Source organism: Asterias amurensis, chromosome 7, assembly GCF_032118995.1.
Source record: "Asterias amurensis chromosome 7, ASM3211899v1".
NCBI classification, from domain to species: Eukaryota; Metazoa; Echinodermata; class Asteroidea; order Forcipulatida; family Asteriidae; genus Asterias; species Asterias amurensis.
The window spans coordinates 14,319,172-14,334,285 of NC_092654.1; the positions used below are offsets into that span (position 1 = coordinate 14,319,172).

The following is a 15,114-nucleotide window of genomic DNA, read 5'->3' on the forward strand; positions in this document are numbered from 1 at the left end:
TTGTACAATGCATGCTCTAATATCTATAATTAGTCTATGATCTATGTCCTTTCCCAGACGGCCTGGTTCCGGTGCCAGGAATCAAGCAATAACACCAATGCATACATGCAGTAATCAGCAGCTGTTGGTCTAGTAACCAAGACCAGCTATTTTATACATTTTAATTTCATTGAGCGTTATGAACTTCACTTTTGCGAGTGGAAAAAGCGAGACGCTTTGGACGAGTGCCAAGTTGCGATGTTATCCCTCCCAACAGATTTGTTTGAAAGGACAACTAAGATGTTTCTGAAGTCTAGCGTTTAACTGTCCCCAATGCACAGATCATCTCCAATGATTGAGAAAAGCTCTAACAATTAACTTGAGTGGGATTTGGACCCGAGCCAGAGTTTTGCATGACAGTGCCCATTTTCATTGTAAGTGCATGTAAGTGTGCGTGACAGATTTAAACGGCTCAGTTTGACACTGTGATAACGTTACAGCAACCGATTTTATGAAATGCTAGGATTAAACCCTATCTTGAGTTTAACTTAGGATTAATCTTAAGGTTTACAATTACATGTTACAGTGCAAGGCTGGGACTCTTCCTAAGTCCTAAGATTAATCCTAAGTTAATGCAGGAAGAGTTTGGTGAAATCGACAGCTGGGGTCATAACGTCATTATGGTCTAAAGTTGACACACATTATGCACAGAATCAGTCCAGTTCTGGGGACTCACAATACTTACAAATGCATGTTTTAGAAAAGAGGTATAACTAGGTGAAATTCTTTCACAATGTTGTTTTTCTTTGAGAAAACATGGATTGACTTTGAAGCATTGCTTGTAATGTAAATATGCTGTTCAAAAACAGTGGTAATGTGTTTACTATGACATTGTTACAATATTTTTAGGACATACATGACCAGCATAATATGGCATGATGTTCTCATGGCCATTCCCTTTAAACCATTTTACCATTTACAACTGATTTAATACTGAATGAGAAGTTTAGATTAGTGACACGTTCTTGGGTATAAAACTAGACAAGTGATGAAAATGATCGCTAACTGTGCCCATCCTGAGATGGAAGAAAATGACTCATCGGCTCAGATTAGAAAAAGCAGGACACACATGTACATGTAACGTACGTTTGTAAACACAACAAATCTATCTTACCACTATATTTGGCATGTTCTTAAGAGTCATGTTACTTGTACTTTCGATTCACTTTCACTAGTACACATACATGTACTTCCGACAACAAGTACAGTGAACCTAAAGTCTGGGCCCAATTTCATACAGCTGCTTAAGCACAAAAATAAGCTAAGCAACAAAAAAATATGCTGACCAGAATAAGGTTACAAGCCAAAATACCGTGTCACATGTACATTTTGTGACTGGTACCCTGCTCATTATTGCTAAGCGGGGAACTTCTTAGCTGTATTTTCTGCTTAAGCAGCTCTATGAAATTGGGTCCTGATACTTTGATAAACATGAAATACATGTAGACACTCCAAATTGTGTCTTTGCCCCCGCTTGCCCCCCACGCATCCCCTCAACGTTTTAGACATGATTTGGCAAAAGGGTCACTGAAGCATTAATTGAAGCCAATCAGAGAAGTATTTTAAGGTAACGTTTCTCAGGCTCAACTTTCGGGGCACGTTTAGAAATTGATTTCTTTTTACATTACTTCCAAGTGAAATGTTTCTTAGACTGATTTATACTATCAAAAGCTGCTGTAGGCTTGTAACCATTAATTTTAAGAGTGACTACCAAAGGAACACCCTCCCTTTAAACATGGTAAGAAGGGTCTAATTTCTTAAGCAAACCTCACATGGAGAAGAACCAGGGTAGTAACAATGTTCATGGGGACCTATTTATTATCTGATAGAAGAACAACAGCAAATAACTTCAGTGGCTGTGCAAATGGAATGACCTAATTGGACATCGAGTATGCTAACACATGCACTTGTTATGTGCACAGGCAGCGTTTCCAGGTCATCCATGCCATAAGAGTGAGCTTCGACATTGGCAAGAACATACATGAAAACATTGTGCGTATTGGCAGTAAATACATGTACGGGGACTGGTATAAAACCTCTGTTCTGATGTTAGCCCTAACTAATCTCATCTATCTGAAAATTTAACTCTTTCAGTGACAAGGTCGTACATTTACGTACATGTACAATCAATTTTATGTATTCCAAAAGCGCCATTATACGATCTTTTTTAAGTACTAACAAAGTATCATCAAACATACATTGTGCAACCCCTAACAAACATGTTATCACAAGAGGGTATATTATCACTCAAGAAATACCATTGACTTTGGGGTGTATCAAGGCCACTCAAATTGCCAAGATCCATTTTGATTGGTGAGAAATACTTTGTATTCAGAGTTTTGAAAAACATCAAAAAGCTTGGCATTTTGGGGGGTTCAAATGGGGGGGGGGGGAGATTTGAGGAAAAATGACTGATATTTCCTAAGACATTCAAGGTCGTTCAGGCTTCCTAAGCTCTACATAAATCCCATCACTTTCCTCACTTCAAGACAAGAAGTAGACGCCACTTCTTGCATGACTTACCCTATGGGTTTGTGACCAGGGCAACTGTTCAAACACTTCAGCGTGCGTGTTCCCCATACTCTCATCATCTGCTTCGGCCGTCTCACGGTCAAACTCCGTCATGTCACACTGACGCAGACCCCTTTCTCAATTCTCTCTTTCGGTTATACTCGAGGGTTCCTTTGAAAACATGTACCACTAACTGTAAAACCAGACGTGCAACTTTCCAAATTGCAAACAAAAAGAGGAAATGGCCGATCACACTGAACTTTTGTACGGTGTTTTTCAGTTTTCTATGGCACTGTTTTGAAAAGAAACAGAGGTAATCAGCTGATCAGTTACAAAGTTGCATGCCTGGTAAACAGAGCGAAAGATTATAGCCAACAAGGAGAGTTCACTGCGTTGATTGAACTAGAAATGTTCACATCCAGTGAGGAAAGACCTGAAAATATTCAGGATGACCTCAAATCCAGCGATGCTCACACACTCACAGTTAGACCTCCATTCAAGTAGAATTCAGAAGTGAGTCCATATGTTTCTATTCACTCTAGGAACAGATTGCCCATTTCGTGCATTTGGCAAAAACTTCCTAGTACTCCATCACATGGAGAAGAAAACCAATGAGTCTTATTCCAAAAAGCTTTCACCCAGCACTGTAGCTTATTCCAAAAGGTTTTGGCAATTTCTACTTGTAGTATCCAGCATGTTGGAGATTCCTTTGAGAATGAAATCAATGAATTATACTTCATGTACACACAAATAAATCCTTGAAGAACATCCTCTGACAGTCTTGACTGTCTAATCTTGCAGTTATGACAAAGCCAAAATGTATTCCAAAAAGCTTTGACAATTTCTACTTGCAGTTACCAGCATGTTTGGCTCTCCTTCAAGAATAAAATCCATGAAATTTACTTTCACCCACGCGAGAAAAATCCTTGAAGAAGAAACATCCTCATGAGTGTATGATCTCACAGTTATGACGAAGAAAAGCACAGCGCCCTCTGTGACAATACCAATGGGAGGTCAGTGACGGTCAGTTGGTGTCCAGCTCTTCTCCCTGTGACAGCGTCCTGACACAAAAAAATGGGGTCCCCTTGGCGCACGATCCAAAACCACAGTAGCATCCCTATTACATAGCCACCCGCAAGCAATGTATGATACGATGACATCGCAGGAGAAGGCCCTAATTTGTGACATCCTAGCACTATCTGTGTGCACACGGTTCGCTTGACGTTATTCCAACACTTTATTTCGTGAGCAAAAAAAAAAGGGTATGTGCATGCACTGGAAGACGTCTCCATACTGGGGCTCCCCTACTTGTTGCACACTGCAAAGCTGAGTGGAAAAAAGTCCATGCCTTGTGTTCCTAAAAAATGAGTGAGTCACTTTTTAGAGTCAAGTCGGAAAGTCACTCTTAGGGAAGTGCCAGAACCTTCCTGACAGTAATTGGTTGGATACTTTTTTTTAAAGATCAATAAGTCACAACGTCAAAACGTCAAATGAAAACAAAGCAAGTCTATATTTGCGGGGGGCAACCCAATAGCATGAAGCCAAATATAACCAAGGAGATTGTCAACAAGAGAGTAACGAGACGCTCCAGCATTATCAGTTTTAAAATTTCAATACAACCTTTTTTATAATGTTCTTTTGGACTCCAGACTGTTTTTAAAATGCTTTGATACTGAACAAAGTTGAAAAGCTTTTGGCAGATGAACCGCCAAAAGCCACCCTTTGTATGGAAAATTCAGTAGAAGCACCAGGCGTTATTACCGAGTACAGATGAGGAGTAACACTAAGCCAACTCACTTTTCCCCTCAGCTGCCAGAGTTGTTGATGAGCAGTGTGAAACCATGATTATGCAATATTACAGGGACTGCGGACATGAGTTTTACTTGAAAATAGGAATTTTAAAAAACTTTTAAACTTCTGTGCAGTTTTTTTTTTATCCTTATTAAATTACTTTAACTTCCTGGATTATTTATTTGAAGTAAACTACAACAGGTTTTTTAAACGTGTTTGTACTGTAGGTTTTAAGATATTTTAGGGCCCTTAACACTTTTCTGGTTCGGGAAAACAAAGTCAACTGAAATTGAAATATGTACAGGTTGTAGTACTTTCAATAAACTCTTTTATACTTTCCTATAAAGTTGTGTTTTTCCCCAATTGGTTGGATAGCTTTTTATGAGAGATTGAAACTGTAATTTACATACACCAGAAGGATTATTCACCTACTTGTACAATGGTATACATATAGATTTCAGGGAGATTTGAGAAAAGTATCCTCACCACAAAAGAAGTAGATAAAAGAGCAGAATTGTTTTACAGCATGATAAAAAAAACAGCTACTCGAACTGCAGAACTAATTCTCTACATTACACATTCGTGACATTAAAAATGGAGCTTTGCTAATAAGTAAATCAAAGATTTACCGCCAATTTTTTTACATGCCAGGAGTCAAACACGCACACACATCTGAGCAACGATGTTTATCAGCAAACATCACGCTCGACTGCATTTTGGAGGGAGTTTGGGTAAAAAAAAGCATTAATAAATACATCAGACAGTTTCGCTATTCCTATTGATGGAGATTTCGTCTTGTGGGTGTGTATAAACCTTTGTTTATGACCGGTAAAAAGTGTTAATTCATGGGCGTGACACGTGACCTTGCACCTGTTCTTATAAGACAGTTTCTTCATTCCTATTGGTCGTGAGCAACAGCTGAAACAGTTGTGCCACATCACGCGATACGCGCAACGCGCACAGCATTCCCTTATAAGAGGTTGTTTCCCCCGAGGGCAGCGGAGGGCTTTACCATTTATAGCTGGAGGGGTGTTGTGTTGAAAGAAATGATTTAACAATTATAATGTTTGCATTTATTTTACTTTTTGACCAAAGAGTGATGATGTTTTTGACCAAAAAGGTATTTATGAATGGGAATCAAAGTGTGTTGAATCGGTTTTCAACTAGTGGTTTAAACCCGCCAAGGCCTGGTTCTTTATAATTTACCTCGACTTTGTCTTGGTAAAATTATCAAGAACCAGGCTCGTTGGGATTAAACCACTAGTTGAAAACCTCTTCACCACACATTGATTCCCTTAAATATTTCTCCACATTATGATTTGGATTCATTTCAGCCTTTTAACTGATAAAGTGAAAGAATTTCAATATTGTCTACAATGTGGAGAACACACCCTTGTGTTTAGCTACGCAAGAGACTGTTTCTTTCACCCACTTCAAAAATGTCTGAACACCTTTGGGCAAAGGGCTTTTACATGCACTATCCTATAGAATTTTCACACGTGTAGTTGATTCGTACATGTATGAACAAATTCACTCAAATATGCGGGTGCTAATTCAGTTGTAAATGTATTATGACCACGTACAAAAATTAAACATTACTTCAAAATTAGTGTGGGATGTGTGCATGAGTCATCAAGTGTACATGTACATAGACCTGTATCAATCATCAACATTACCTCCCTGTGTGTGTTTTAGTATTATGTACTGTTCATGTACTGTTATTGTACATGCAAGTCATGGAGGAAGCCCATCACAAATGTGTAACAAATAAGGGGAAGGGTTAAATGCTACATGTATCACTCTTTCAATGAAGTGAAGGGAGCCCTCTATTGGCTCCTTGTGTGCAGGTACATCTGCCATGAATTTGAGCAATGTACTGTGGAATGAAAAGCTCTTCAATGTACATAATTATACACATGTACATGTAATATTATTTACTAGGATCGTTGGGTGCTGAGGGGTTAACGATCAAAGAGTTGACCATCATCTCTGCCCTCGCTGGTGCACACCTGTTTGTCAATCAAGTAAATTGACTTGCTAACCTTCACAAACACAAAAAGTGGCTAAGCACAAACAAATCATGCTTATCAGAATAAGGTTACCAGCCAAAATACCATGGCCTCAGTAAAACCTATGGCTGGTATCCTGCTTTCTTTTGCTTAGCAGAAGAACAATTTTGTATGAAATTTGGCCAAGGAGGAAAAAAAGCAAATTATGGCCACGTGTCCTGCCCAAGATTACAAGCACCAGGATAAACAAAGAATACCTACTCCTACCTATATTGTAAAACCAGTCTCATGTTGATAACTAGAGCAAATCTAGTAGAAATGTTGAGACCAGTACAACTCATTCCGGTAGTGAAGTTTATGAAGAGAAGTCCCCTCGATTCACTAAAGCTAAAGAAGTCTACATGTACCTTCCGCCCGGGTAGCAGTTAATAAGCAGGACAGTTCGTTTCAGAACTGAGAAGTCTCCAGAATTAAATAAATCTACTCCGTGGTAGTAGAATATATAACAAGACAAGTTTTTCAAAAAAAACCCAAATCTACCAGGCAAGTACATGTAGATACACACATGGTATTACCATAAACCAAATTTATAATAGGGCGGTTTAGCTGCACGTTACGCAAGCAAAAACGTGAATTTGAACGTCAGAAAATTTTGTTGTAAACATCTCACGTGTTTAGCATACGTGAAGTTACCATTACTCACGTCAGGTGCAGATGTCATGCCTGAGCATAAAATAAACCCAAAGTGATGACGTCACCAAGAAACAACACAATTATCTGGCGTTCACGTTCACGTTCACGTATCTGCTCGCGTAACGTGCAGCTAAACCTTGCTATTGATACCTCACCATGCAATGCCTCAAATCTTATTACCTAAAACTAGCTAACTATCTCACCTTTCTCTCCTCTTCATCTGGACTTGGCGGTAGCTCATGCTCTCTAAAAAATAAAAATAAATGACACAAAGAGAACATTCAAATCAGGAATTCAAGTTTGTGAAAAACTAACATGGATACCAACGCTGTAAAAAAAATCCCTGAAGACTCTTACGTGAACCACAGAAATACATAAGCTGTATACTGGTTTAAAGTAGTTCAAAGGCACTGGACACTACTGGTATAATTGATAGCAATTGAAAATTTGTAATGAGCAACGGAAAGCTGTTGATACTATGTAGTAAAAAATGTTGTGAGAAACGGAATCCTCTGAAGTAACATATAGTTTTTCGAGAAAGAGGTTGATTCCTCACTAAAATGTTAAAAGACTTCAGGCCCGAAGCCTTTTAGACATCTGAAAGCACACAAACTTGTGCTACATGCACAATGTATTATATTTTGCTCTCTTGCATAATCAACGACCAATTGAGTCCAAATTGTCACGGATTTGTTATTTTGTGCATATGTTGGGATACACCAAGTGAGAATAATGGTCTTTGACATCTAAAAAGGTGTCCAATGCTTTTAAAGGATTCGGGTACTTTTTCAAAATGTCCACAGATTTACATTAAACTTACAGGGTTTGAAGATAATGATAGTGGAAAGCTTCCTTTCAAATATTACTAACTAAGGTTGTGTAGTTTTTGAGAAATTAGTAAAACAAGTCACAAAATAATTTTGGTCTCATGAGACCAAAGTTATTTTAGCATGTAAAATCCCCTTAACCAGTTATGACATTATACCAAAACCATAGCATAACTGGTTAATTTTACATGCTAAAACTGAGACGAAAAATTATTACTTTTACTCATTTCTCAAAAACTACAGGACCTCAGTAAGTAAAATTTAAAGGGAAGCTTTCTACTATCATAATCTTCAAACTGTGCAAGTTTAATGTAAATCTATGGACATTATGTTTTTTTGTTAGGAAAAAGTATACCCTTTAAACAAGTTACATTTATACAGCAAACTACTGCAAGGTGTTGTTAGCGACAGTGTTATGTTGAACTCTGTTGGTATGTAAAGTGCACAGTATCAGAGTTACTTACTGCAAAAAGCCGTATTTATCTGTGAGTTTGTAGATTATATAGGATGCATCCTCCCATGGGTCAATGCTTGCACCATCTTCACGACCCTGTCAGAAAGAAGGGAAAAAAACAACTTTTATTAGTACAAAATTTCATAAAGTTGTGTTAATGTTGGAATTTATGCTTTGGATACCACGCATTTTGAAAAATGTGATCAGGAAATTCACTGTCCTCAGGTCGGTAGTTCTGATAAGCAACGTGACGGATCGAATCTTGATCTTGACATTTGTGTTCTTAATAATGCGTATTCAAATAAGTTCTACCAGTTTACATATGTACTGTATGTTTCAAGTCTATAAAAGTACAATGCTTTTTTTCTCCTTTTCAATTAATGGTGTTCCATATATGTACACCATACCTCACGTACATGTTGTACAATCACATACAAACAGGAGAAACAAAGCATTGTTTACAATGTACATGTGGTTTTACCTCATGCATGCATACGTGGTAGTTCATGTACTTAAAGAGGCTCCGAGGTTAAATTTGTTTTGTTGGGAAAAAATTGCTTCTTATCACCTTATCCCTACTACATCCATTGGGACTCTATCTGAAAAATGAGTGCATCCCAAACCTGAATTTGACCTTGAGCCCCTCTTCATAAAAAAAATAATGTGCAATACATTAACAGAAGATATGAAGATTGTACACTGTACATTATGTGCATGGATGATGAATGGCCGATAAGAGGCACTGGACACTGGTTTTTTTTTTTTCTCATTTTTTTTTACAATAACCAAATGTGTCCAGTGCCTTTAAAGTCTAATGCAAAATTCACAAAGATAACAGTTAAATGGACAGCCATATTGATTCAAATATAAAACAAAAATCAAGAGAAGTAAACCACCAGTCCTACTCAAAAGAGAATCACACATGGTGCTACGGCAAAGTTTGCAAACCTCACCTAATTATACTACTCCCATGCAAAATTTTAAATCCTACTTTCATACATGTAAAAACTCTTTATCTTGATACAAAATTAACATATTAAACAATTTTTTTTGTTTCACCCCTCTCAAAATGTCCTTAAAAAATGGATGAAAAACAATATCTTACTTTATTCTATCCACTTTTTCGATTGAAACTTGAGGGTAACTAAAACAAATGCATCAATTAAAATTATTTTCAGTGTAGCCTGCATGTCTACGGTCAATTTGAAATGTACTTTTTGGATGGTTTCATATCCTTTGAAAAAAAAGAAATTGATGGATACAAAGTAGTGCCCTTTACATACTGATGGATTGTTTTCACTTTTCATTGTTTGCACCAAGTTTTGCTTTTCATATATTTCATTACAATTTTTAAAGGCAAAATATACCTGAACCGCTCAAACATTTAAATCTATCCCTACATTACATACATGTACCATGTAAAACTCCCCTGTGAAAATTTCATTTCAAAAAGTGTAGTAGTGTTTTAGAGATGTCGCCGAAAAACTGGTGTCCACGCAGGAAGAATAATCCTAAATTAGAATACACAATCCAAGAAATGCTTTTATGCATGAAATATTTCTTATCAGATTGTAAATTATACATGTCTTTAATCCCTTTCCCTAAAACCACATTCCTTGGAAGCGAATCGTTTCTATGCATGATCTCCAGTTGCAGTGCTTCTTCTCAAGTAAGTTTATGCAGTATTTAATTTTCGGAGTAATTACCAAAGGTATACATGTAACCTCCCTTAAAGGGAAGGTATACATTTGGTTATTACTCTTAAAATTAATTTGCATCAAAACTTCAGGTTACTCCAATCATGGAGCAATAATGCTACAACAGCAACAAATTTTGAGAGAAAACATCACTTCAAATTAATGTGGTTAGTTTGATTATATAGAAGTACTGTATGATTAAAACAATCGAATGGTTCCCAAAACCAAGCGTAAACCCTCCCTTTAAGATACAAGTTTCTAAATGAAATGTTATCATAACAAAACAGTGTGTGGATATTTAAGTATTTTAAAGTAACATCTGCAATCTCACAGAGTGATATGATTTAGAACGGCTGGCCTACAAGTACATGTACCAGCATCATAATCTCCACATAGCATCAGAGTGATTGAAAATAAACAGTACACAGTTGGCTAGCTAGCAATGTAGATGACACATTACTCACAGGCCACTGGGTTTACAAGCATCAGAGTAATGGTTGGGATGAGATGGGAGTAGCATTGGGATGATGCTTGCTGTTTACTGTAGGAGGATCCTGGCTAATCTTGCAGGGCTTTAAAGGGACTCCACCATGACTAGAGGCAGAGTGGATAATACTGAAGTCTGCCGTCGATTTCACAAAGAGTTAGGACTCGTCTTATCTCGAGTTAGGACGAGTAACTCTTCCTAACTTACGTACATGTAGGATTAATTTTAAGGTCTGCATGCTACAGTGCAGGGTTGGGACTCGTCCTAAGTCCTAAGAATAGTCTTAATTTAGGAAGAGTTTGTGAAATCAACGGCTGGACTGAGAGTAACACTACCCTTTAAGCCAACGTGTACAATGTACATGTACACTGTAGCCATACTCAAGAGCATCTCTGAGTAAAGCCCGGTTCATACAAATTTTGACATCACAGGGCTGTTTTTGCAGCTAATGTGTCGCAGGAGTTGAGTACATTTCAACTGTTGAAAATTATGCAAATTTATGACGTTAACATTGTTTTGCATTAGCATGAAGTATACACCAGGCTTTACTTGCCATGCCTTCCTACATGGGCTGACATGGCCCAGAGCTGTGAGAGTTGTAACAACTTGTGATTAGAAGCAATTTTCGAGCCCAGAACTGTATGTGCGGGAAAAAGGGTGCCAGACTAGATTGCACACATTGGGTTGCTTTCCTGTTTATTTTTGCTCAGCAGGAAAATTGTTCAGCAATATTTTCTTCATAAGCAGCTCTATTAAACTGGGTCCTGTGACCAATATCACGGCTCTTGCTTATCTTTGATTTCTGCTTTTAAGGTGCCCTGTAAAGTATGTGATTCTACGGGCTGTAGTAAGCAGAGAATTCTGTGGTAAGCAGAGCCATGAAATTTGGCCCATATCTGTAAAGGCAATTTTCTTTTTGTAAATGGATAGTGCTCTAGTGTTTTGAAACAGTTAAGTGCTACATCGCCAAGCGGACTGAATTGGACCATGCTCAGACCATGCCTGGCATGAGATGAGGCAGATCAAAGTGTACTGTGGTACTCAGGTTTGGGGGTTGAATTACAGTTTAAGGATGATGGCTACCAATTGAAATTTGGAATACCTCAAAGTTAAGATGCCTTGGGGAGATTAAAGAAGTTTGTGGGAGCTTTTCTCTATGGTTGAAGCCGGAATGCATTCAGTAAAATTCTGTTTTTTCATGGAAGGCAATAGAGGCAATTTGGAGACTTCCCAACGCTAGGTGGCAGCAGACTTACCAGGTAAATTTCCATTGTTTACGTACTTCTGAGAATGCGCATAATTCTGAGAACAATGGCTTTAGCCAGTAAGTCTGCTGCCACCTATATCATCCCAGAAAGTCTCCTATTACCTCCCTGCTCCTGGGCCCAATTGGCACTGCTAACTACAAAATCCTGCACTTTTAGTCCATTGACCTACATGTTTTACACACAGAATTCTGCAGTAAGCAATGCCATGAAATAAGGCTTTAGTGCCCCTTGCCTTGATGTCCCTTTAAATTGTAGACATTTACTTTGACTGGCCCTTACATAGACGAAGGATCAGAGCCCAACATGCCCAATTTCAAAGCACAAAAGTAGCTAAGCACAGCAAATGCTTAGCTTACCAGAAAAAGTTACCAGCAAAAATCTGTGACTGGCATCCTGCTTATTTTTGCTAAATAGAACATTTTTAAGTTACATGAAATATGTAAATTGCACGTAGCGCGTGCGCACTAACGTTTTGGTTGGCAAAATGAGGGAACACGGCTAATGGGTGCGTGACGCAGACACGACTGCACAACTCTATGGCGTTTGCCAACCAACAGGGTCTGTACGCATGCGTAAATGTAATTAGCATATTTCATGGGAAGGGTCCATTGGGCCATGGTCTGTTGTTCAGCTCCCATGTCCACATTTTTTATATCAAGTCATAGTGGAGATATGCAACTTTGTTACAATTAATAGCTGGATCTACTGGGAGAGTTTGAGGGGCAGAAAAGAGGAGGGTTTAGAGGGGAAGAGGAGCCCTAATACATGTAAGTAAATATGCGCCTGGGGAGAGTATGAAAGATAATTGACTGTGGACCACCAATCATACTTCACCGCTTAAAGGAATATTGAGTCATCCTGGTTCAACAAAACTGCGGATGATGAAAAACTGTATCCCTCCCATCCTACAGGATAGGATCCATGCACTCATGAATCGTTCCTCAGATTCAAATGTTGTTGAATAACAAACCATTTACAATTAAAGCACATTACTTCACAGGGAATCTGGTAGCCTTATTCTGGTAAGCATGTTGTGCTTAGCTACTTTTTGTACTATTCAGCAAAATTAAATCCAAATTAAATCTGACAAATATCTAGTCTTGTCAAACTTACTATTTTAAAAGCTTTAGTAAAAGTTTTCTTTGGGATTTTGCCACTGTACCATCATTTATAATATGACAAGGAACAATTATTTGACTTGCCCGGCGAGCTAGTGAGAAAGGGTTTTGACTCACCCGCCACTATTTTCACTCGCATTTGACGAGCGGGCGACCACTAATTTCTAACCCTGAGCGATATAAAATTGGGCCCTGGGAATACACCGAGAGTGCAAAATTGTTCCTTTTGACATGGTAGTTTGGCGGGTAACCTTAATTCTGGTAAGAGTAATTATGTTATGCTTAGCTACTTTTTTGTGCAAAATGAATTTGGCCCATTTGAGTAGGTTGATCAAGATGATATTGGTAGCCGTTGGGACTGCAGGAGAAGTTTCCCACATTGCTAGAAAGATTGAAACTGTTTGTTGATCACTGGCACACTGTCGTCTGTGGTAAGATTGGAACATCTCATTTGGACTGTCCTGTAAGATTGTCTCGCAATTTCTCAAACCAAGATCTCTGAAGATAAAGATTTGTGGGTCAAATTCACCATCAACAGAAGGGTTTGCATACAAGGGCAGATATAATGTCTGTCTATTTTCATATGAACAAGAGAGATTGCGCAGCCTGACTTAAATTCATCTGAACAAACACAATTGAAATAATTTTGAAACCTGTTCCTATTTTAGTTTGGATTTTGATTTATTATAATAATTTTTTGTTTGGGGGAGCACAATAGTACATGTAGGCCTACATGTATACACTTTGCATTATTGCTTGTGAATACGGTAAAGAAATTGTAGAGTTTTCAGCAAAAATTGACATGTAAAGTTAAAGGAACACGTTGCCTTGGATCGGACGAGTTGGTCAAAACAAAAGCGTTTGTAACCGTTTTTTATAAAATGCATATGGTTGGAAAGATGTTTTAAAAGTAGAATACAATGATCCACACAAGTTTGCCTCGAAATTGCGTGGTTTTCCTTCTACTGTGCGAACTAACATGGTCGGCCATTTATGGGAGTCAAAATTTTGACCCCCATAAATGGCCGACGTGTTAGTCGACGAGTTAAAAGGAAAACCACGCAATTTCGAGGCATGTTTGTGTGGATCATTGTATTCTACTTTTTCAATATCTTTCTACCCATATGCATTTTATAAAAAACGGTTACAAACGCTTTTCAAAGACCAACTCGACCGATCCAAGGCAACGTGTTCCTTTAAGCTGTTAAGTCTTGTGTAAAGTATGTACACTTATGTACATCGCATACAATGTGTGTTTGACAAAAATAAAACAAGCAAAGTGCTTGATATTATAAACGTAACACCCAAGTAGGCCCAATTTGTCATTTGATAATTGATAAATTTGTAATTTGTGTATTTTGATTCCATTCACTGTACACTTTTGTCTCGTCCTTTTTTCATTGTCTCTCGTACATGTAAGACCACACCAAGCATAGCAGTGCAAAATGCCCTCGTAGCGGATGCCATGGAACACAATTTCATACTGTCACAAATTGTGTTTAGTGCCTTCTAAAATGGTTCCCATAGACATACATGTACATGTTTATACGAACTACAGAAGTTCTGTATGTATACAAAAATTATTAATGTTTTTCAAAATGCCATTCACCCAAGAAAAGAGTAACCTTTCCCCTGCTCCAGAAATGAAATTCTAGACGGAGTGGAAACACCGTCAATGGCAAAGCCCACCTACGGGAAACTTCCCAATTTCATTTTCAAATTTTCAGATAGTGATTTTTCCCCTTCAAGAAAACGAAAGTACTCTACTTGAATACAAAACACTGCAACCTCTTCACAGCCCAATACTGATCAATGTGCATTCGATAGTTTCTCTGAATGCAGGATTCAGTTGGAAGCTCAGGCATGTCACAGATAAGAGATACGTGGCCAGTCTCAAGTAATGTAAGCTCACCCACAGGCACCCCTAGCCCTCTCAAAGTGCCACTTGAAACCAAACAATTTTATCCACTGCCGTTAAAAAAACATGAAATCGGATCAACATTGATTGAAAAGATTTATAGACACAGCTGAATACTGATTACATCATTTTTAATTGCACACTTGTACATATAACGGAGCATCTAAAAAACGGACACGTTCTATGGCACAAAAAAACATTTCTCATGGGCACGCGCATGCAAACCATTGGACCGCCACAATGTTCCCTGGACCACATCATTGTGCCGAAGTACAGGAGCAATCTTACATGAATAAATACAC

The 15,114-nt window shown here is 38.1% G+C and overlaps 1 protein-coding gene across 2 annotated transcripts in view; it reads right to left on the reverse strand.

Annotated features, from left to right (window-relative positions):
* Positions 1 to 15,114, reverse strand: part of LOC139940141 (USP6 N-terminal-like protein) — a 61,490-nt gene that overhangs the window by 27,195 nt on the left and 19,181 nt on the right. For both annotated transcript variants that reach the window (XM_071936400.1, XM_071936401.1), the window contains exons 4-5: positions 8,335 to 8,420; positions 7,247 to 7,289 (exon numbers count right to left, since the gene is read on the reverse strand). In XM_071936400.1, the coding sequence (XP_071792501.1) occupies positions 7,247 to 7,289; positions 8,335 to 8,420 (129 nt within the window). The remainder of the gene's footprint in view (positions 1 to 7,246; positions 7,290 to 8,334; positions 8,421 to 15,114) is intronic.